A 25,695-nucleotide genomic window follows, 5' to 3' on the forward strand; every position below is an offset into this window, starting at 1 on the left:
GGTAGCACCATGAAACAGATAAAGAATGACGCATCCATTCATATACACATATATATATGTATATGTTTATGGATGGGGTTCTTAGGGAGGTGAATGCAAGAGTTCTGGAAAGAGGGGCAAGTATGAAGTCTGTTGGGGATGAGAGAGCTTGGGAAGTGAGTCAGTTGTTGTTCGCTGATGATACAGCGCTGGTGGCTGATTCATGTGAGAAACTGCAGAAGCTGGTGACTGAGTTTGGTAAAGTGTGTGAAAGAAGAAAGTTAAGAGTAAATGTGAATAAGAGCAAGGTTATTAGGTACAGTAGGGTTGAGGGTCAAGTCAATTGGGAGGTGAGTTTGAATGGAGAAAAACTGGAGGAAGTGAAGTGTTTTAGATATCTGGGAGTGGATCTGGCAGCGGATGGAACCATGGAAGCGGAAGTGGATCATAGGGTGGGGGAGGGGGCGAAAATTCTGGGAGCCTTGAAGAATGTGTGGAAGTCGAGAACATTATCTCGGAAAGCAAAAATGGGTATGTTTGAAGGAATAGTGGTTCCAACAATGTTGTATGGTTGCGAGGCGTGGGCTATGGATAGAGTTGTGCGCAGGAGGATGGATGTGCTGGAAATGAGATGTTTGAGGACAATGTGTGGTGTGAGGTGGTTTGATCGAGTAAGTAACGTAAGGGTAAGAGAGATGTGTGGAAATAAAAAGAGCGCGGTTGAGAGAGCAGAAGAGGGTGTTTTGAAATGGTTTGGGCACATGGAGAGAATGAGTGAGGAAAGATTGACCAAGAGGATATATGTGTCGGAGGTGGAGGGAACGAGGAGAAGAGGGAGACCAAATTGGAGGTGGAAAGATGGAGTGAAAAAGATTTTGTGTGATCGGGGCCTGAACATGCAGGAGGGTGAAAGGAGGGCAAGGAATAGAGTGAATTGGAGCGATGTGGTATACCGGGGTTGACGTGATGTCAGTGGATTGAATCGGGGCATGTGAAGCATCTGGGGTAAACCATGGAAAGCTGTGTAGGTATGTATATTTTGCGTGTGTGGACGTATGTATATACATGTGTATGGGGGTGGGTTGGGCCATTTCTTTCGTCTGTTTCCTTGCGCTACCTCGCAAACGCGGGAGACAGCGGCAAAAAAAAAAAAAAAAAAAAAAAAAAAAAAAAAAAAAATATATATATATATATATATATATATATATATATATATATATATATATATGCCCACATATGCACATAAACATGCACATATGGAGACATTACATACATACATGTACTATTCATAAAAAATGCGTATCAAATATAAAAAATATTTAAACTATTAAAGGATATTTGCTGGGATGCATGAATTCATGCCTCATAAATCACCATACATTACATAGAAAATAAGCATCCATGCTGCAACACGGGCCTGCCAATCATCACTGGAACACTCTCTCATACCAATATGGAGGAAAGGAAAATGCTTTTTGTGGTATTTTCTTCTGTTGGGAAATTTTCTTGGATGTTTTCGTTTTTACATACAGGGAAGTTATCTTTTCAGAAAAAATGTATGATGAAAAGGTTAAGAATCTTCTTTAAAACACTACAATCAACTCACTTTTTTTCCAACAGTGCTCACATACTTAATTTCAGCAATGATTAAGGCAATCACTCAATGAGTGACACTTTAAATATAACAAAAAAGGAATGTCTATTTACACCCCATATATCTCTTTGCTACAATAAAGAGAAAAGCTGTTCTCTAAAAATTACAGTCAAATCACAAGTACACACACAGCTCTTCAACGACACCTACTTTTCTTACACAAACATTTGCTATCTTTCCTCATCACCTTCAGTTTTCCCCAATATCTATTCCCATTCCTCCATATGAATATTTTTTCTCATCAACCCTTTACTATTTGCTGAAAAGCAAATAATATGTCATCTTGTTCTATCTAACAGAATAATTCATGATTTCTGCCCAATTAACTCATGCACTGCTATTATTGTGCATTTCCATACAATCATAATACATCTAAAATACTCCTGCATTCATAAGAAACTGGCATCATTTTAACATATCTTTTTTAATATACATAAATATTGCAAAAATGTCATAAAGATCTTAAGAACATGAAGTGATTAATTAATCCTAGAAATACGATCACTCTAACTAAATTCGTGACAAAAACAGGGACTCATCAGGTAGGGGTTAGACCACAAGTTATTAAAAATAACTTGGTATCAATAAGTAAGCTTTTGGAAGTGAAGTATTTTAGATATCTGGGAGTGGATTTAGCAGCGGATGGAACCCTGGAAGCAGAAGCGAGTCATAGGGTGGGGGAGGGGGAGAAGGTTTTGGGAGCGTTGAAGAATGTGTGGAAGGCGAGAATGTTATCTTAGAGAGCAAAAATGGGTATGTTTGAAGGAAAAGTGGTTCCAACAATGTTATATGGTTGCGAGGCATGGGCTATAGATAGGGTTGTGCGGAGGAGAGTGGATGTGTTGGAAATGAAATGTATGAGGACAATATGTGGTGTGAAGTGGTTTTATCGAGTAAGTAATGAAAGAGTAAGAGAGATGTTTGGTAATAAAAAGAGTGTGGTTGAGAAACCAGAAGAGGGTGTACTGAAATGGTTTGGTCACATGGAGAGAAGGAGTGAGGAAAGACTGACAAAGAGGATATATGTGTCAGAGGTGGAGGGAATGAAGAGAAGTGGGAGACCAAATTGGAGGTGGAAAGATGGAGTGAAAAAGACTGAGTGATCGGGGCCTGAACATACAGGAGGGTGAAAGGCATGGAAGGAATAAGAGTGAATTGGAACGATGTGGTATACCAGGGTCTATGTGCTGTCAATGGATTGAACCAGGGCATGTGAAGTGTCTGGGGTAAACCATGGAAAGTTTTGTGGGGCCTGGATGTGGAAAGGGAGCTGTGGTTTTGGTGCATCACACATGACAGCTAGAGACTGAGTGTGAACAAATGTGGCCTTTGCTGTCTTTTCCTACCACAACCTCGCATACACACAGGAGGAGGGGGGGGTGCCATTTCATGTGTGGTGGGGTGGCGACGGGAATGGATGAAGACAGCAAGTATGAATATGTACATGTGTATAAACGTGTGTCTGTGTATGTATATGTATGTGTATGTGGGTGGGTTGGGCCATTCTTTCATACGTTTCCTTGTGCTACCTCACTAATACGGGAGACAGGGACAAAGTATAACAAATAATAACAGAATATAAATATGAATAGAAAAAACTTACATTTTGGTGGGTATCCTGGATGAAAAGCATGATAGGAGTCTCCACTTCACCCATCTTTCGGTACAAAGAGTTCAAGCTGAAGCCATGTTGTGATGTGCTGAACACTAATTTCCACGCATAACCTTGGGCTCGAGCAGGCAGTTTCTTGTACAGACTCTATATAAGTATAATGTGAAAAAAAAAATATAAATGAGTCTACTAACAAATGAGGAGTACACCAAACATATATCTTTTTTTCTTTCATACTATTTGCCATTTCCCGCGATAGCGAGGTAGCGTTAAGAACAGAGGACTGGGCCTTTGAGGGAATATCCTCACCTGACCCCCTTCTCTGTTCCTTCTTTTTTAGAAAAAAAAAAAAAAAAAAAAAAAAAAAAGAAGGGAGGATTTCCAGCCCCCCATTCCCTCCCCTTTTAGTCGCCTCGTACAACACGTAGGGAATACATGGGAAGTATTCTTTCTCCCCTATCCCCAGGGATAATATATATGTATGTGTATATATATATATATATATATATATATATATATATATATATATTTTTTTTTTTTTTATACTTTGTCGCTGTCTCCCGCGTTTGCGAGGTAGCGCAAGGAAACAGACGAAAGAAATGGCCCAACCCCCCCCATACACATGTACATACACACGTCCACACACACAAATATACATACCTACACAGCTTTCCATGGTTTACCCCGGACGCTTCACATGCCTTGATTCAATCCACTGACAGCACGTCAACCCCTGTATACCACATCGCTCCAATTCACTCTATTCCTTGCCCTCCTTTCACCCTCCTGCATGTTCAGGCCCCGATCACACAAAATCTTTTTCACTCCATCTTTCCACCTCCAATTTGGTCTCCCTCTTCTCCTCGTTCCCTCCACCTCCGACACATATATCCTCTTGGTCAATCTTTCCTCACTCATTCTCTCCATGTGCCCAAACCATTTCAAAACACCCTCTTCTGCTCTCTCAACCACGCTCTTTTTATTTCCACACATCTCTCTTACCCTTACGTTACTTACTCGATCAAACCACCTCACACCACACATTGTCCTCAAACATCTCATTTCCAGCACATCCATCCTCCTGCGCACAACTCTATCCATAGCCCACGCCTCGCAACCATACAACATTGTTGGAACCACCATTCCCTCAAACATACCCATTTTTGCTTTCCGAGATAATGTTCTCGACTTCCACACATTTTTCAAGGCTCCCAAAATTTTCGCCCCCTCCCCCACCCTATGATCCACTTCCGCTTCCATATATATATATATATATATATATATATTTTTTCTTTTAAACTATTCGCCATTTCCCGCGTTAGCGAGATAGCGTTAAGAACAGAGGACTGGGCCTTTTTTGGAATATCCTCACATGGCCCCACTCTGTTCCTTCTTTTGGAAAATTAAAAAAAAAAACAGAGGGGAGGATTTCCAGCCCCCCGCTCCCTCCATATGTTTACTTAATTAATCTAACATCTGATATATCATACAAGGCCAGTGAAAATGTGCAGTATTCTGATGAAAAGCTTGAGATTTAGCATGATGTACATGGTTTTCTACTGCAATGTATGGATGCTAATACATGATTATGTGCAAACATGATTGTGTTAAGTGTGTCTGTGATTGATAACCTACTCCAAATTCTATGAAAAGGGAGTGTTAAACTGGTGGGGTTTTAGCTTAGTGTGTGACTACCAGTCTAGAAAATTTTGGGAGGGAGTATCAAACTCAAGAGACTCATTTCCTTAAACTTCCATCAAAATATTGTTACAAAATGTGTACCTGAAAGTGTTTCAAGAGCAATCATTAGCTTGCTTTTGTCTTGTGCAAGGAGTTCATTCTTGCAATCAGAGATCTTAGGTGTGAAGAGCATTTGTACTTTCCTAGAGTTTCCTTCACATCAATTTCTGTGCAATTAATTGCATAGGTCCTAAACACAACTGCATTTGGGGTTGGGAAAGAAGGAACAAGGTTGGCAGGGTGGCCTAGGATTACCGGTTATGGAAAAAAAAACTTGGAAATGGGCTACAGGAGAAAATGTACACAGGGTAATAGAAATAAAGACAACTCTTTGCATGCTGAAGAACCTAAACTTTAACTGGATTTAAGCCATTAACCCTCAAATGGTGACTAAAATCATATGGAATATTTAGCCAAAACCATACAACTTCAACCTTTCACACCACTGTTTAAAGATCCTTATGAGTTATGCTAACATTACAAGCTTAAAGATGCCTTAATCATCATTACTCATGAATAAGATGACTCTTCAGAAATAATATAGACTATTGGATGCTCTAAATGATGAAGACAATTTTTCAAGTGTAAGCAGAGATAGCATGGGCAAATGAATACCCTAATCATGGCCTTTTCAGTAATATGCTTCACATATACACACACATGCACACACACGTCCATTCTCCAGCTGTCATGTGCAATGTACTGAAACCTCAGCTCCACGACTTATCCTGAGGTAGGGGGTGAAAGAATTCTACCTCCGTATTCCCCACAAGTCATAGAAGGTGACTAAAGTAAGTGGGAGCAGGGGTCTGGAAACCCTTCCCTTCTTGCACAGTAAACCCTCAAACAATTCCATGGAGTTAAATACCTTCAAAAGTGGCATAAGAGTCACCATAAATTTTGGGATAACTTATGCCATTCAGATTTTTGATGCTGAAAAACAATCATATCAAGTGTCATGGTTAAAGGTCGATGTTTCTTCAAGTTATGAAGCAAGTTAGTTCCAGATCAAACCTTTTTATTCATGGCTCAAGAATAATATAAAGTCCTATGGCCAAAGGCAAATTTTCTGTCATATAATTCAATAAATGCTTGGAAACAACTGTATAAAATTTCATGAAGAAAGGTGGAATTTTCAATAAGTTTAGAACCTTGTTTCTTTTCAAGTTAAACCTTTTCATAAGAGGCATAAAAATCAAAACAGAGATATGCTATTCAATTCTTTAGGTGCTTGGCAACAATTGCATAAAGTCTCATGGCTGCACGTTAAGTTTTCTTTAAGTTACAAGATGGGTTATGTATGAAGATAAAACTTTACATGGCAATAACTTGGGCAAATCCATACTAAACTTATAAGTCGTATGCCAGTTAATTCTTCAAAAGTTCTAAAACAACGGTATAAAGTTTATAGGTATCTGATTAACCCATCAAGGTGTGGCCAAGGTTAGGTTTTGAATTGATGTGAGACTCCTGACAACGGATGGATGACAAATAGCTAGATAGGTTAGACAATGAACAGATGGACGGACAGTGACAGTGATCTCAAGTGTCTGCCATGTTTAGATAGCAAAATAATAATTATGTGATTATGAGTTTTCAAGTCATCACCTACACTAAGTAAAGATTATAGCATGGCTGCCAAAGATACAAAGATATAAGATGGTTATATGGACAATAGACAGATGGATGAATGTCTGGATGAAAGACAAATGGAAGGATGATCAGGATAATATAAGATGTGATCCATAAGTGTCTACTATGCTATGCCAGCGACAGAAAGAGAAATTTAGCTGTAGTATCACTGAGAGGAGGAACTTCAGAAAATGAAGATGTATGTAAGCATTGGGAGAAGAGCAAAATACAAAGTTAAAAAGTAATGTCTGTAAAGTCATTTTATGCCAATCAATGTCAAGACACCTAATTATAATTGAAATGTTGATATAATCTGCAAAACTAACTCAGTTAGGGATGAAACAGATAAACTGTTCCTTACTAATATAATATAACCCCAGGAGTCCTCGATGATCCAGAGGTTCCTGCAGCTTCAAGGATGTGCTACACAAAGTAACAGGAACAGGAAGGACTCCTTTGAAGCAAAAAGTTTTTTTTTTTTACATGACTGCTCTATTTTGTCAAATGACAAAAATACAGCCTCATCAAAGGTGACTTTTTACATGCAGTGAAACCTCAAGGTGATTAACACCAACTGTTCCTTTAAACAGCATTATACTATTCTCAAACAATGCTGCAGAGATCAACAAAACTTGCAATGAAAATGAAAACTAAATAAAGTTAAGTAACGCACCATAGCAGCCTAAAGGTATATAAAGTACGGACATATCCTTAAACAATGACATCCATGATACATTCAAGCTAAGCTACAAGCTGTTGGCTGGTCAGGCCTGTCATTACAGGAAGGATGAACAGCTAGGCAAGATGTATCCTGTCTGAATGTGCCTGGGATTAAACCTGGGCCTATGGATTAGAAGTTAGTGATACTAACCACTATTCCTATAGAGCAAACAGTTGAAGAAATTAAAGCTCACATTTCTACTATCAAAACTAAATAAAACTAAAAACAAATACAGAATACTTGGTGAAAAGTAAAAGTATCAAAAGGTATTTATAACTGTGAAATGTTATGTGCAAAAAGGATAATATGTAGTAATGCAAAACTGCTCTGGGCAGAATTTCCAAAAGTTCTAATGTGAATGAGCAAGGCATGAACATTACTCATGGTAAGATTCAATCCAAAGGAGACAGATCAGTTTTACACTAAATCTATTGTATAAAAATTGATGTGGTCATAGGCCCCAGTATAATAAGTCCTGCATTTGAAGAACTATATGATATGCAATAACTATATTTCAATATAACATCATTGAATGATAAGTATTCATCTGAACAGAGGCAGTTTATCTGTAATAATGGTGCAGTCAGAACAAAAAGAAAAAACAACTAAGAATCCACACAATTATGATGCTTTTTCCATTTTTACAAAATTAATGACATCTTACTTTCAAGAATGGATTAAAGTATGCACTATCATGACATAAAACATTAGAAATGCATAATATACACGGCCAGCACCATACTAAATAAAATTTTACTCACTTTTCGAACATGGTCAGTGATGATTTCTGATGTACCAACAACATCAGGTAGAAAGGCCTCCAGGTCTAAGCTGGTGAGTGAATTTGAAGAATAAAGTGCTCTACGTAGCTCTTCACTCATAGATACCACCTGCCATTTAAGATCAACCTTATCATTTCCAGAAATATATTATTAACAAGATATGAAACCATATTTCTTACGGTTTTACTTCAATCAACATATGTGTAAATACTCTAAAACACATATAAATACTCTAAAACAGACTAAATGTATCTAGGCAGTCCCTACAATCTAGCCTTCAACTGGCTTTGAATATTGTATCAAAACTAATGCAACTTGTAAAAACACACACAAACTACTTCCTAGTACTGCAAACTCTTATTCATGTCTACAGCTTGGGACCTAGGACACTGAGAAAAAGGATCTGGGTATAATGACACTTCCAACAACAGACTTCCCACATGATGCTAACATACCACAACTACATCTACAAAATAATGCTAACACAGTATCATAGAGAAATTTTACTACAACCTAATAATGATTAATTCAAGGTATACAGCACTGAGGCCCACACAACAAACACTTATGTAGCTACCAGTAGTCTGGTGGGTATAATGGTGGGAATTCAAAATCAAATCTGAAGCACTGAAATACATATCAATGACAATATCCTCAGCCCTAATCTAATTCACTTATGAAGACATCAAATACAAAAAGACTAGAATTACTTCAGCATTTTCATCATCATCTCTCTAATTACTTAGCATAACACAAATATCATATTTCTGCCTGCAAATCAATATAAATAGGTAACATTTTTCATAATGTAAAATTCTTTTATGAATGTCAAGAACCTGCAAATTTTCAAAATGCTGAAAACAGAGTTTACTTTATTCGAATTTGAAAGAGCATTAATCTATGATACACTAACAGATTTAGCACAAAAACTGATAAACTTCTGATATTATACATAATTCACAGCTACAAACTTTCATGTACAATCAAGATAAAACAAATAAAGAATTGTAAAAGGACTACAGTATTCATTACTTTAGCCCATTAAAAACAAAGTTATACAAATATTCATATATCAAACTTTAGGGAGAATAAAATGATGTTTTGGAAGAAGGTAAACTTTATGAGAAAGACAAGAAAACATGGGAACATCAGTGAAGAGGGAAAGGGAGGAAGTGACAACAGGTAGTGATGGCGTGATGAGGTGATGGATTGTTGACTGTGTTTGATGATAGATGGGCAGATGTAGGGCGTTTTGGTGAGAGTGGTGTGCAAAAAGAGAGAGTTTGGGAAAGTGGTTTAGTGAAGAGAGAAGAGCAGGTGAAAGCCTTGTGGAAGATGAAATCTGACAAGGTGGCAGGAGTGGATGGTATTGCACTTGAATATATTAAGGAAGGGGGTGACTGTGTTGATGATTGGTTGGTAAGGATATTCAATGTATGTATGGGTCATGATGAAGTCCCTAGGGATTGGCAGAATGCATGTATAGTGCCACTGGATAATGTATGTGAGAAATACTTAAGAGAAAAACATGGATTTCTAAGTGGCATCTATGGATCTGGAGCAGGCAAATGATAAGGACGACAGAGATGCTTTATGGAACTTCTCAAAACTATATGGTGTGAGAGGTAAGCTGCTAGAAGCAGTGAGAAGTTTTTATCAAAGGTGTAAGGCATGTGGACAAGTAGGAAGAGGAGAGGGATTGGCTCCTGGTGAAGGATGGTCTACAGAAGGGGTGTGTGATATAACCACAGTTGTTTTCATTTGTTTATGGATGGGTGGTGAGGAAGGTAAATGCAAGAGTTTTGGAGAGTGGGCAATCTGTTAGGGATGAACGGACTTGGGAAGTGAGTCAACTGTTGTTTACCAATGATACAGCATCACTAGCTGATTTGAGCGAGAAACTGATGAAGTTAGTGACCGAGTTTGGAAAAGTGTGTGAATGGAAAAAGTTGAGACTAAATGTGAATAAGAGCAAGGTTATTAGGTTCAGCAGTGTTGAGAGACAAGCAGGATGTAAGTCTGAAATGAGAAAAATTGTAGGAAGTGAAGTGTTTTCAGATACCTGGGAGTGGAATTGGCAGTGAATTGGCAGTGGGAGAAGGGGCGAAGGTTCTGGGAGCAATGAAGAATGTGTGGAAAGACAATGTTATCTCGGAGAGCAAAAATGGGTATGCTTGAAGGAATGGTAAATCTAACAATATCATATGGTTGCAAGGCACTACCTGGCACTACCTTGTTAATGCAGGAAATGGCAATCAAGTATTAAAGGAAAACATTATCAGGAGATATGTATATAAGAAATATATTCTCCTGTATTTCATGAATGTAACAAAAAAATCTCTAGTCAGAGCTTTCCTCAAGAACAGACCTACATATAAAGTACCTAAAAATGTAATCTATATGAAATTACAACTCTCAGGGTCTGATTCTCTCTAAAGAGAAAATTACCTTAAATCATTAGACTGAACTACATCAATTAATCTGAAATCAGTACCTGCATCCCAAACTGCTCTTGGTAACCTGAGGAGATGGATGAGATCCCAATTCCATCAAACTCATCTACTGTGTATATAAATTCAGGCACCACTGTGGGGTAGCTTATACTGGAGAGACTTCACAAAATCTATCCATATGCATAGATAAGCATAAATAATACTCTTTTACAACAGGCTTACCTCTGAATGAACAAAACAGCTCTTTAATTAGAAAAATGGGAAGAATGGACCTATGATCTAATGGTTATAAAATTCTAGACTTTACTAACTCTAATTTGGATATGTTTATACTTAAAACTTTCTGGACCTCAAGAGTTAATTGTTTATTTGTCTTCTAATGACATCAACTTATGAAGCTAATGGTAACTTTAACTTTTGTTTCCTTAAATGTCTCATTTCTGGGCATCCATTTGTTTCTGAAACACTTCTGATAGAAGAGGAGATTAGTTTGCAAGTGGTGTCAAAAATCATTTACATTTATCCTTGTTCTACTTAGATCTTATACTCGTCAATCAATCGTATGTTAGTATAGTATAGCAGTACTTGCTACAATATTATTATCTATATATATGTATATCTCTGTAACCCATTCCCTCTAGGAACTCTCATCAAGGGAGTGGCCTTGGCAAAAGAAAAAAAAAAGGCTCCAGTTATACCTGTCCTTACAGGCCTTCCTTGCATACACCATTCCATGCAATTCTTCCACCATTTCTCTCCTTCCAGTACTATTCCACTTTATACATGCATTTCATTACGTCACAGGTGGTCTTCCCCATATTACAATCATACACTGTCCTTTTAAACTCCCAATCTTGCATTTTCTCAACATCCTAAACCACTTCAAATACTGTTTCACCCAATCTCCCACTCAACAATTCATTCCCTTTGCATTCCATCCGGTCATACCAAATGCTCTTCTCAAACAGCTTATTTCTAAAGCCTGGATTCTTGACCCATGTGACTCATTCCATGTCCATATATTTTGGCTGCGTAAGTCAATGGTGGAAGGACTATGCTGTCCCTCAACCCTTTCTTCACTCTATAGTTCACCTCTACCTTTCATTATCCTTTTAAGGACCCAATCACTCTTCTATCCAGTACAGCTCTCTCCCTTATCTCTCCTTCCATATCACCAAACTTACCTCTTCCACTCTTTCTCCCCCATATCTATAACACACCCTTTCTCCCCCATATCTATAACACAGTTCAGTACACTTTCTTTTCTCCCTTTCAAACACCACTAGTTTACTTTTTCTCACTTACCTTCAATCACCTACACTTACACACATCATAAAGCACACTACAACTCACTGCAACTCGTCTTTACTCTAAGCAAACAATGAAGTATCATCCACAAACAGGCATCTCACTAGCCACATACCTCACACCACACTCCATCCCTGTATCCCTTTTTGCTAGTTTTGTTTTCATCTCTCATCACTCAATCCACATGTTATGTTCAAAAGCTAAGGTAACGTCATACAGCCCTGCTTCACACCCACACATATACAAAATCCTTTGCTTAACTCTCCATTCACTCTTATGCATGAATTTGCTCCTACACAGAAGGCTTTCACACTGACTGTAGTTCCCCTTCCCAATATATCTTTAACACATCCCATAAACATGCCACTTGACTTTGACATACGCTTTCCCATGATCCATTTTAGATGTATACAGCTTCTTACTTTTTGCCATATCCCTTCCCACAATCATTCTCACTGCAGAAGTCTAATCCACATATCCCTAACCTTTCCTAAAACCCTCTTGACCCATACTTTTTGTGCATTCAGTTGCTTCCATCACTCTCTCGATCAACAGTCTTGCATACACTTTCCCTGGAACTCTTAAACATGTTCTCCTGTAGTTGCTGCATAAATTCTTAGCACCTCTTCTTTTGAATATGGAACAGTAATAGCTTTCACTCAGTCCTAAGGGACATCCTTAAAGTTCCATGCTAAATTACACATCAAATGCATCCACTCTAACACACTTTATCCTTTAAACTTCAACATTTGAGTAGGCCTCTGCATGTCTCCTTTTCCTCCTATCTTCCATAACTATTCGTGTCAAAAAAGCTGCCTCAGCTTCTCCCACATTCCAAAAGTATTTTCAAATTACTCTTTCTATCTTCTTTTCACTTCCTCCTTTTGATTCAGCATCTCCCCTTACCTACTTTTCAGATTTACATTTCCACTCTTACATCCACCTCTTTCCCTTCTCACCTCCTTCCAATACAATATCTAATTTTCCCTTGCCTTTTCATTCAATTTTTTCCACTCATCTCCTATTTCACCGGTCTCCTCTTATCACTTTCTTAATGTTCCACTTACACATCTTATATTCTTCTCTACTCCTTTGTTTAGCTTCCAAAGGTACATTCCTTTCAAGCAATCTAACAAATGCCTTAAACTTCACTTAAACTTCAATTCTAATCTCATCTGTCTACCATCTATTTCCCCTTTTATTCTTATATGATCATTATCAATAAAATCCCTAACTGTCAGCTGTTGATTTGTAACTTCTAAATTACTTTATTAATCAAAAATGGTTTTATGTAATATTATATATAAGTAAGGATCTAATGACACATGAATGCTATTCTTCAATTACTGATAAATAACTAATGAAGATGGAAGCAGCAAAGCCTTCTGGAATAAGTATAAAGAAAATTAGTAAAGATACAATATTAATAAAGATGTTAATCTACTTTTTCCTGGCACTGATTTATATCATCAAGCTCCACTTCACTTCTATAAGAAGTTCAACTACCAAATTATATATATATATATATATATATATATATATATATATATATATATATATATATATATATATATATACATATATATATAACACACACAAGGCCATTACATATAACACATATCTGGGATCCACAATACAATTAAATTGCTTTAAACAAACTAATACCCATGCAAAAGATATACACAAGGCACATGCTTGAGTAGTTACACTAAACAAACTGACAATCCAAGAAATGGTTTACCATACTACTTACCATAAGATCTCGGCAGGTTCTCTTAGTACTTATAAAAAATATTTTTCTCCTCACTAAACCTGCCATTCTAATGAGTTAAGCCACAAGAATCCTGTAAGGGCTTGTTTTTTCACTCTAAAACTAACACTGAAAAGTGTGGACTGTGTAGCAAGCCTTCTCTGATTAATTTTCTGTATATGTTCTGCTGTGTCTAGTATATCATTTGGACCAAAGTTTTATTATACATATATAACTTGTACTAGAATTGATGATAAAGTGGGTATCAATATGTAATACAAAAAACTATGCATTCGGAAGACCATTGATTTAACCTAACACAAACAGGAACAAGAAATTCGACAACAGATAAAAAAAAAAAATCTACACAACTTGAAAAACCAGTCTGGATTGCTTCCCTTTCAACAGGATAATCATAAACTTTTCTGACATATCATACAGTCAGAGACTGAACTTACTCCCTCATCATCAATTCTCCTTTCTAACATATATGTGTCATCAAAATATACATTGAAAAACATAATTACTCTGCATGAGTACATAAATGACTGTGTATGAAGATGCATCACAGTAGTAAGGTCCCATGATATGATAAATCTCTATAAATTGTACTTGGCACTTTTTTTTTTTCAGTGATTTAGTCATAATTAACCCTAAATACTAAATTTGCACACATCGACACATTGGCTGTTAAAAATGTCCTTGGAATCACAGTCTTTAAAGATGGTGGGCTTTGAAGCTAACTTATAATGAATTGGTATATGCAAAATAAACCACTAGGTAATATACCCTGCAGTTGTCATGGTTACGCTACCTTATCCCCTTTATATAAACTTGCGTGTCAACATAAGAGGTCAATCTAGGTATGATCATACAATCATCATCCCAACCACTTTTATCATAACTGTCAGCGAACCTGCCATGCATACCGAATACCTGGAGGACAAAAATGTCAACCAACTCATCCTCAGTGGACAGTTATAAGATATATCGGCCTTGAAGACTGCAATAGCTGTCAAAGTGTAAATTAACTCCATGACAATTTCATGCAGACATCACGAGGGCTCTGCACTGTTTTAGTGACACAAAGATCTTTGGATGACAACGCTCTTTGAATTTTCGACAGATGCACTTACTTGGGTATTCATGTTAATAATGGAGTACTTTAAGTGAAATCCTTTGCCTCGGCAACGTCCTTTCAACCCCAGGCCTCCACCACATTGTGCTCACCTCCGGACAATCACCAGTGCAAGATTTAGTGAAACCACCAAAGCATATTTCCCTATACTTTCTTAAGTAATTAAGTTTCAAGGTTTACCTGTCAGTATGCAAATCACAAATCAGACAATACCGCATTCCCATCAATATGAGTGTCACCAAGGACTCTAATCCTGTTTTCGAAACTCGGGTTTTGGCATTAATATGTCTTATGCTCGCTCCAGGGCCGTCCTATCATCAATCTGGAGAGGCGAGTCCCCCGTTTTCTACGACTGACATCGGGCTTTACCCTCTGCCAAAAAACGTATTTGGGGATCTAGCGGTGTGTGGCAACTCCTTTTGTGGGCTTCCCAACTCTCACATGGCCGCCTGCTCACCTTGCCACATCTACCCGTGGTGCCGTACATCTATATAAAAAGTTACACTGACAATAAAACATTAAAGCGAACACAAAGAAGAGCGCTTTCTTCAATTCTTTACCATTTACCTTCGATATGCTGTAATAATACTGATAATCTGCACATACTGTCAAACTATCAGTAAGCATTAGTCGCTGATACGCGAATATTAGATAATACCTTTCATATTTTTTTTTTTTTTTTTTTTTTACAAAATTGTACTTCAACATCTGCATGAGTAAATGAATATTACTTTATGTGAAAGTTGGCTATCACTACTTTTTCTAAACATGAAAAACGTACTTCACAACATTTGCATGAGTGAATAAATTAGTCCAATCCTAGCACTGCATCAATAAATGATTGCTGCTCTACAAACTGGTCCCTGAAGAACAATCATTAGTTGTACATTCCTAATAATAAGTCATGACACATACGAAAGAACCCTCGACAAATCTATTTCCCTCAATACATTTTCGTACTGTATAATTTACAGGCATTGAGAATAATAATAATGAAATTAACAAGAGTATTTTCATTAACAATACTAACCATACTTCTGTGTAAAACTCATCTGAACGTCTTACTAAATATATCAGAATTTAGTTTACTAAATATATCAGAATTTTAACATAGATCATTACCGAAATGCACTATTATGTAACTCTTCCTTCCTACCTTTTTAAGTCAGGTCTAACAGCACCCGAGGAGCTGATTTAACTTTACTCATTCCCTCTCTGAACCTGACTTTCACCCAGACGCCTATGACTGGAGCACGTTTCGCCCGTGTCATGTTGGCCACTATCTTTACAAAAAAGGAAAGTTACACAGAGTGAACATTCATCTGCGGTAAAAATGTATCATCGTTAACGTCTTCCCGGGGGACTTACTCGTTCGTGAGCAGCGGTAAAAATGTATGATCATTAATGTCTTCCTGGGGGACTTCCTCGTTCGTGAGGGGTCCATTATTTCCCGAACTGCGTGAAGGGAAACAATCTAAAGAGGCAGTAGGACCTCATACAAGGAGCCTTACAGTACGGAGAAACACACATAAAAGGCTGCGCTACAGTCAGTAGTAGGGAAAGGATGAACTCTGATGCATCATACAGCCTTACCGAGGGTAACTTTTCATTTGCAACGTTACAAGCAGGAGTCAGGTAGTGATTATATATATATATATATATATATATATATATATATATATATATATATATATATATATATATATATATATACACAAGCAGGACCAGTAGGTCTTTATTTCGCATTTTTGTGATATTACACGGAAAAAAGGGAGAAAAACTCGGAATCTTGATAAATGCGGGAAATCAAGCCTTTGCACTAGTAGCAAAACTTCACAATTCAAACGGGCGAAAATCGGGCTAATGTTACAAAATACGATAATAATACTCCCGACGGCAAGGACGAATGGACTGACCAACTGTCTCGCTGACTGACGGCTTTTTTTTCCAGTACGATCGGCCATTATAAAAGCAGAAGAAACCCTTCCGCCACGCTGGGCTAGATACAGTTGATCCCGCCTGGGGAAGCTCAGATTCCGTCTCACCGGGTGGTGAGCTGAGAAACAATCGGTGTAGTTTTACCAAATGGTGTCCTAGCTACGTCTCTTAATTGTATATTTATTTCTTCTATCTCTAGCTACGTCTCTTCGTTGTATATTTACTTCTATCTCTAGCTACGTCTCTTCTTTGTATATTCATTTATTCTATCTCTAGCTACGTCTCTTCGTTTTATATTTCTTTCGTGTACCTCCCCTGATGATGTGGTTATTGCACGAAAGTGCACTTGAGAACTTATCGTATTTCATTTTCCTCGTGGACTCAGGAATTTACTTGATCACGCGCAAAATTGTGATCCTTTCCAACCGGAGTAGACACCTCTGAAGGAAATATAATATTGATGGTCATACATTATGTAAGTGGGCCATTTTTTTTCAATTTTGATCCTACGCGCGGCCACAGTATGTCCGTGAAGCTTCTTACCATACTTTGGCGGCTGGCTAAACCATATCTGATTAGTAAACATAAGTTTCATAACTTTGGAGGTAAATGCAATTATTTACATCGAAAAAAACTAACGCGAATCATTTAACGTATTTAATTGATTCAAATACGCTTAGTTGTAGTTACTACGATCTGTAACAGAAATTGTTGGAACTTGGATTATTAATGTGATACATTGAAATTGTGTTGTGAACTTTTGCCAAAATCCGTTTTCACCATTGAACAGGCAACACCCAGTGTGTTTCTGAAATGAACATAAGAAGACTTCGCTTTTTATGTTTGACAATATTCATTCCTGAAAATAACTGCTTACAAATGTAAGTACTGGAGAAGACGGATACTATCGTCAATGCACGTGAAATTGGTTTAGGGTAAATCTGTGGCGACATATACAACTTGTAATTTAAAATTCACGTCCTTATATTTATCTTTAAACACTGTTGCACAGCAAAGCGATCAGTTTCATATGTAAAACTTCAGAAACGGTCAAAATGAACAGCAAATGGAGATGCAAATACTTGTAGTTCCATTTCGAAAGCATTTTGATCGGTAACACTTGATTCAAATTCCCCTCTTAAAGCAAGTACGTCATCTGCATATTTTGTCACTCTTATCTGCTGGTTGCACGCGCAACAAGCTCCGTTAACTGTAATGCATTGTTATATAAACTGATTTTCCCATAAGCATAGCTTCTTTCAAAGTCCATTGATGTGATTAGCAACAATCAACAAACATTTTTTTCTTTGAAGAGTTTTAATTCCGTAAGCTGTGCAGTCAAATCTAGCATAATGGCCGGGTATAAAACCAATCATTGCCAGATAATTCTTATACCCATAAACATTCTTAACTCATAATGTTATAAAATCTTAATACTTTCCCCATGCATAAAATCTTAATTATCTTCCTATGTTTTGACGTCGCACTTTGTAAAATTGCAGGACAAAAACAACTATCTTATAATCCCATCATTTGTTCACACTAGTCTCGCAGCCATGGCTGGACCTCTCGTTAGACCATTGAATTTTCTCTTAATTTTAAATTGTTTCAAAAATGTATTCATCACTTCACTAGACAAATCTTCGGTTGTGGTGTACCTTTCATGTTAGCTAGATGTTCTTCGGTTACCTTAAATTTTCAAGTCAGTCGTGCCACGTGAAAAAATAAATAAAAGGCAACGAGCAGTACCCTCGACGTACGTAAATTCATCCATACATATATAGAACCTGATTCAAAAATATTAACTGTGTCAACTGTTGGTTTGATTTGTTGTCTGTCAAGTCACTCATTCCTTCCATTAACAGCTTGCTGTGACAAGACTATTCACCAAATATATCGTTTCTTTTCAGGATATTAAAACGTCTGTGCGATTACTTGTATAACCTTCCCGTCTGTATATGGCTCGAGTCACGTAGCAATGTTTGATGACAGCACAGCTTACTCTTGTGCATTAACTTTGGCAAAAAATTCTTTTCGTTCACTGCACTTCTTCAACAAAGTTACTTTGTCTTTTCGTAGATAACCTCTAATTCTTTTTTTTTTTTTTATGTGTGCGCGCGCGTGTGTGTGTGTGTGTGTGTGTGTGTGTGTGCCTATTCTGATGTACATCGACTACAAATATTGTATTCTTTCAACACTGCGACGAATTACGAATACATCAAGTATGCTGGTCTAAAATCCGAAATTCACAGAAAGTGTTTCCCAAAAGCCCATTATCAAACTTTCTGCATTCACTATGGACACTCCTCTCATCCGTAGGAGACTGGGCCATAATGTGACTTGAAATCACTTTCAAAACCATAATGCTGCAACAGCTGATATACTAGTACGAATAGCAACAGAGGAGGTCCAATTGCTTGCACTTTTCAAAAGGTAACTGATGCAAGACACGCAAAATCGGCCCCAACGGTGAGTAACAGTCAGTACTCGCACATCACATGATGGTTGGGATTGGTTCTTCCTTAAACAGGGCAATGTAGGCGATAACAACGACAGGTTATTTTACTAATACCAATATTTTCAGGAAACCGGTCTAAAAGTTATCGTAAAAACTAGTTTTAATAATTTCTTAATTACGTAAATGCACAATCCTATAAATTTCAATAAGGACCGCAGTCACATTTCTTAATGTCAGACTCTAATGGGGCGGATTATAATGCTTAGCATTAGCGGGCAGTAGTTTGGCCATCCCTGGAACAAACTGGCGTGTCTCAAAAATTTTTAAAACACTACTATTCTAATATAACCCTGCCCAGTATATCCAATATAATGTACACTGTTACTGATAGAGATAAATATATCATGTACACAATATATTTCGAATTCTTATATCGACCAGGGCCAAAAACGCGGTGAAAGTTTGTAAATGGTCTTAGAATTATCTTGGACACCTGACACGGGCATTCCAAAATTTTTCTCTTCGAGGCCACGACTTTATGTCGACGGCATAATAATTCTTGCAGTCGATATACCTATACACCATATAACCAACAACAGTCTCCATTATGTAAGTAATGATCCTGAAACACATCAACTGACTTCGACTGCTAACAATTACCAAATTGTACTGCACTGGGAGCTTTACACTCGTTCCCACCCATCAGTCTTGAACACACTCTCCTACAGTGTCTGCAAAAATCCATGTCCGCCCCCCCCCCCCCCATATACTTTCAAAGGCGATACACCGATAAGGTTTATTGCGAGCACAAAGATATGACGCTCAGGGTGAAATCATGGTACATCTGGTTGTTCACGCAAGTTTTCTTATTGCTGTCAGCACCAGCAACCCCCCCCCCCCCCCCTCAGTGGCGCTGGTTATCTTGGTTAACTATATTCTTTCTTTACTCTTCCAGGGTGCCGCTTCATTTTGGAAATTTGCTTCTGGGTACTTTACTTCTTCCACCTGTGCTTCAAGATGGTTGGTTCTACCTTTAAAGAGGAGAAAACCAGAATTCTCGCCTGAAAGCAAGAAAATGTAGGTAAATTTCAGATCTTTGGTGCAAATATCCCAAAGGAGAATGACCAGCACCTATCCCAATATTAGCCACTCTCAGAAAAGCCAATCCCAATACATACCAAGCAACATGACCCATTAGCATACAGCTGTCGACATCCACATATCAATCACCAAAGACAGACTTAAAAACCACAGCAACTGATACCATCAAGAATGCAACCATACGAAGGCAGTCTACTAAATCCTAAACAGACATCCCATGGCCATCACCTTGACTGATGTCAACAACCCTCTCAAGAGGATAACACCTTTCCAAAGAAATGGCCAACCATGATCCTGAGGATTATTGTTTTAATGTTGGAGGCTCCAGACAGGGACAAAAGTCCACATAATGGCTAGGCCTCAACTGAAATATAGAGGCTAATGAAAAGAAGAAAGAAGAGATGAGGAAGTGTTTACTAATTTTGAAAAAGTGAAAAACCTGTCTTATAAAATGTGCCAGGTCAAAGTTACTGGGGAAGACACAAGAAGGTAGAAAGTTCCAAAGCTATGAGATGTTGGGAAATAAACAGTTATCAAAAGGGCCCATCCTTGAGTTATCAGCGGCAACACAATAATCATGAGACGCAGCAGTTTGCCAAATATTGCATGGCATAACTAATGGTGGGGGCAAAGCAGCAGCATGCTTTTGAGAGCATAAACCAAAGTAATACCTACAAAAAAAAGGGGGGAACTGAATCAACACTGTGGAGCAAGGCAACTGGGTCAAGTTTTGAAGTTAGCCTGGGAGCTGATAAATGGTTGCTTTCAACTCAACTCACAAATGCGAGAGAAGTACACCATACAAAGACAGATCAATCCTTTGTATACATGAGGCAATTGTTCAGAAGAAATTTTGGTATCTTAAAAGTACTTTCAGCTTCTTTGAAGCAGACAGCTGATTTCCATAATGTACAGTATCCAAGAAAAGGTGCATAATACAATAATACCAAGAATGTTCATCGAGTCAAGGGTGGATGTGCTGGAAATGAGATGTTTGAGGACAATATGTGGTGTGAGGTGGTATGATCGAGTAAGTAATGTAAGAGTAAGACAGATGTGTGGAAATAAAAAGAGCGTGGTTGAGAGAGCAGAAGAAGGTGTTTTGAAATGGTTTGGGCACATGGAGAGAATGAGTGAGGAAAGATTAACCAAGAGGATATATGCGTCGGAGGTGGAGGGAACGAGGAGAAGTGGGAGATCAAATTGGAGGTGGAAAGATGGAGTGAAAAAGATTTTGAGTGATCAGGGCCTGAACATGCAGGAGGGTAAAAGGCGGGCAAGGAATAGAGTGAATTGGATCGATGTGGTATACCGGATTCGACGTGCTGTCAATGGATTGAATCAGGGCATGTGAAGCGTCTGGGGTAAACCATGGAAAGTTCTGTGGGGCCTGGATGTGGAAAGGCAGCTGTGGTTTCAGGCATTATTACATGACAGCTAGAGACTGAGTGTGAACGAATGTGGCCTTTGTTGTCTTTTCCTAGCGCTACCTCGCACACATGAGGGGGGAAGGGGATGTTATTCCATGTGTGGCGAGGTGGCGATGGGAATAAATAAAGGCAGACAGTATGAATTATGTACATGTGTATATATGTATATGTCTGTGTGTGTGTGTGTATATATATATATGTGTACATTGAGATGTATAGGTATGTATATTTGCGTGTGTGGACGTGTATGTATATACATGTGTATGGGGGTGGGTTGGGCTATTTCTTTCGTCTGTTTCCTTGCGCTACCTCGCAAACGCGGGAGACAGCGACAAAGCAAAATAAATATAAATGAATTTATATATATAGTAGATACTCTTGTAACAAGTGAACTGAACTCCTCAAATGATGAAGAACTTGTTGTCAATGTTGAATTCCCTGACCTGGTAAACGCACTAATCTAAAGACCACCAGATGCAAAGCCTAAAAAATTACAGAACAGAGAAGAGACAGAATTATGTCTTGATCTCACAAACACAGCTCCTAATATATTTGTATTAGGAGACTTCAACCTACCACACGTTAAAAGGAGACCATAAATAACATCATAGCTGAAAATGCTGACATTGGTAGCAGCTTGGATGAGCAGCAGCAAAAAATTGAATTATTCAGACTATATGAAAAGTTCTCCCTCAGTCAAAAATAAACACAATCATCCAGAGGAAATAACATCCTGGAGTTAATCTTGACAAATAGTGTAGACCTATCATGTGACATTATCATCTCAAACATTCTGTGTTGAGATCACAACCTTTTCAAAGTAAAACCAAGTTTGGAGGCTAAACCACCTATTCAGAACACTTGTAATGGTGAAGGTATTTTCAATAATTTCAGTTTCAATAGTAAATTGATAAAGAGGGAAGATTTGACCAGTGGGACATCTGCAACATACTGGAAAATCCTTCTAAGTATCAAAACAGAGGAGGGATGCATATATGATGACCACTTGGTACTCCAAATATGCAACAGATATATACCTGGTAGAAGAAAGCACAAAAGTGAGACGAGCATTCTACAAGAGGTAAGAATGAATTGCAGACCTACTCAAGAAGCCACAGCTGACCAAGCAAAGGAAAGAAAATCTACCAAGTGAACTGCTGGACATAAACCATAATCTAAAAATGTCATAAACACATGAAAAAGAAAAAAATATTAATGAAATAAGAATATATGCAAAATGCTTATCCAGGACCACCATTCCAATGGCCCACTTAAAACATGAGAAAGTATTTTTACAGATGACTACCAGGAGATGACAGATTTTATAAAGGTAATGTGAATCTGTATTCACTAAGCCAAAAACCACATAAAAGATATATAACCCAACAAATGTTTTCCTAAACAGTAATCCCCTAAGAGATCACAAAGCAGATATCATCACCACAACATAAGATTTCAAGAGGGCCACTGAGAGGCTCTTGGAACTCAATCTTCACAAAGAAATGCAACAGACCTTTACTACATGCATTAAATATCCTCTGTAGAAAAAAATCTAGGTTCTAGTATCATTCCTGAGAGTCTGAAACTGATGCACATCGCTCCACACCACATGGGTGAAAGCGAAGCAGTTCCAAAAAATCGAACGACTGAGAGCATTTGCATTGCACATAATTACAACCTTCAATAAAGTCCTAAGAGGCAAGCGAATGGAATTTATGGGAGTAAACAATCTACATAATCTTGGACAACAGTGTTACAGGGTGGGAAGATCTTGTTTTTATCAGATGCTTGGCCACTATGAAATTTTGTTGAAGTAATAGTAAGCAAAGAAAATGGTGACATGATGTACATATACTTTACAAAAGCATTTTACAAATGTGACCATAGTGACATAGCACAAAAAATAAGAATGAGAATAACCAGAAAATTTGTAATCTATGCCATCTCTTGTACCTCCATGGTAAAAAGCTTAGTTCCCCAAGGAACTGCATTTGTATCCCTGGTGTTCCTCATTTCAATATATGACATTGTTGTGAACATGATGCGTATCATCCTTTGCAGATGATACAAGAATAATTATGAACCTCACACCAATATAAGGTGCAGAAGGTTTACAATGAGACATACAAAATCTTTGACTGTGTAGCCAAGAACATACTTTTCAATAGAGATAAATTTCAACTCCTCTGGCATAGAAGAAATGAAGAAATCAAAAACATCACAATGTTGGAGACACAGGCATTATCAAAAACCAACAGAATAATGTGAAAGATCTCCAATTAATAATATCTAACAACCTGACATTCAGTGAACCCAACAAAATAATGGCTGCCTTATGCAAGAGGATGGCAGGCTGGATCCTGTGGACCTTCAAGACAAGAAAAACTAATGTTGATATTATTCAAAGTGATAATTCTCTCATAAATTTAATATCTTTGCATCCTAACATCACCCTAAAATGCGAGTGAAACTGTGGAATTAATAAATGTTCACAGATTATTCACAGCCCATAACAATTTGGTAAAGGTCAGTTACTAAATTAGTTGACTGAAATCTCTGAGGCTATACTCCCTGGAGCACAGACAGAAGAATATATCATCTATACCTGGAAAATCCTAGAAGGCATGGTTTCCAACTTACATTCAGAAATAACATCCTACTGGCAAGACAGGGATGAATGACTTTAAAAAACATTACCACCGAGATTTATGGTGTGATATGCACAAAAAAGAAAACATCTTAAACATCTATGGCCCAAGACTTTTCATAACCTTGCCACAACCATCAGATACAGGATGTGATGCATGGCAGAGAAGTTTAAAAGTGCACTGAACAAGTATCTAAAAAGTGCTCCAGATCAGCGAAGCTATGGGGACTATGTGGGCCTTATGGCAGCGGCTTCCTACAGTTTGGCTGACCAATGACCAAATCCAATGACCAGGGCTGTTGGAGTGAAGACCCCTGAAGCCTTCACCTGGTATGGACCAGGTATTTAGAGGTAAAAAGTCAGGTATAATAAATCTTCCAAATTCTTATGATAAAATAAACTAATGAAAAAACTAAACGTGGGAGGAACAAGTGTCTCTGAATTGCTAGAATGCAGTTGGCATTTCCCCCACAGATTGCTGGTGAAAGAAATGGATTTCCTGATGGGGGATAAGCGAAGGACTCCTTTAGTGGACTGAAATTATCAAACTGATGAAGAACAAAGGATGTGATCTACAACTGAGAGGCTAAAGAATATACAGCTGCCCACTATGTTGGAGAGAGGAGATAGTGATGATAAGGAAGTTGTTTAAATGGATGTGAAGTACTGATTTAGAGTAGGGAAGTTGAATGACTGGAAAAACTAAGTGATGAAACTATAAATGCCAAGAGTGTACAAATGTTGAAAGAGAATGGAGAACTCTCTCAGATAATCAAAAAAAGGTAATTATACATCAGGGATATCCTTTCTAACTGCCTCAAAGTAACCAGTGGTGTCCTGCAGGACTCAATGTTAGGCCAATACAATTTTAGATCTACTTAATTGACTAGCCAGGACTGGAGTCATATCTGGATAGGTCTGCAGTTGATGATAAACTTATGAGTTATATAAGAATCATGTGGTATTATCACACCTTAAAAACAGACCTAGACAGGCTGTTCACGCTTTATTCAATTGCTGTACCTAGTAAATCTAATTTTCTAAAAATTCATATTACTGTACACAGTCATATGAATTGGTCTGATTTTGCAAACTCTGTTTTCAACCTTTACCCCACATATCTTCTACCTTCGGTCGTTCTGAACTTACACTTTGTGTAACTTTTCAAAAGTGATGCTCATACTCTTCACAGCCTATTTTGCAGTACTAAGTACTTAATATGAAAAACAAAATAACACAAAATAAAATCAGGAAAACTTTTACCTTCAGCTTGGTCTTTGGTAGTTAAAAATATGGTGACAGTTGGAACTTTAAATGTCTGAGTGAGGCATTCATGGTCTTAAATACCTTTG

The 25,695-nt window shown here is 37.7% G+C and overlaps 1 protein-coding gene across 4 annotated transcripts in view; it reads right to left on the reverse strand.

The window, feature by feature from the left end:
* Positions 1-25,695, reverse strand: part of mtd (TLD domain-containing protein mustard) — a 756,074-nt gene that overhangs the window by 11,979 nt on the left and 718,400 nt on the right. For all 4 annotated transcript variants that reach the window (XM_071696920.1, XM_071656180.1, XM_071656091.1 and 1 more), the window contains 2 exons: positions 8,100-8,228; positions 3,237-3,392 (listed from right to left, as the gene is read on the reverse strand). In XM_071696920.1, coding sequence (XP_071553021.1) covers positions 3,237-3,392; positions 8,100-8,228 — 285 coding nt within the window. The remainder of the gene's footprint in view (positions 1-3,236; positions 3,393-8,099; positions 8,229-25,695) is intronic.

This window comes from Panulirus ornatus, chromosome 1 (genome assembly GCF_036320965.1).
Source record: "Panulirus ornatus isolate Po-2019 chromosome 1, ASM3632096v1, whole genome shotgun sequence".
Classification (NCBI taxonomy): Eukaryota; Metazoa; Arthropoda; class Malacostraca; order Decapoda; family Palinuridae; genus Panulirus; species Panulirus ornatus.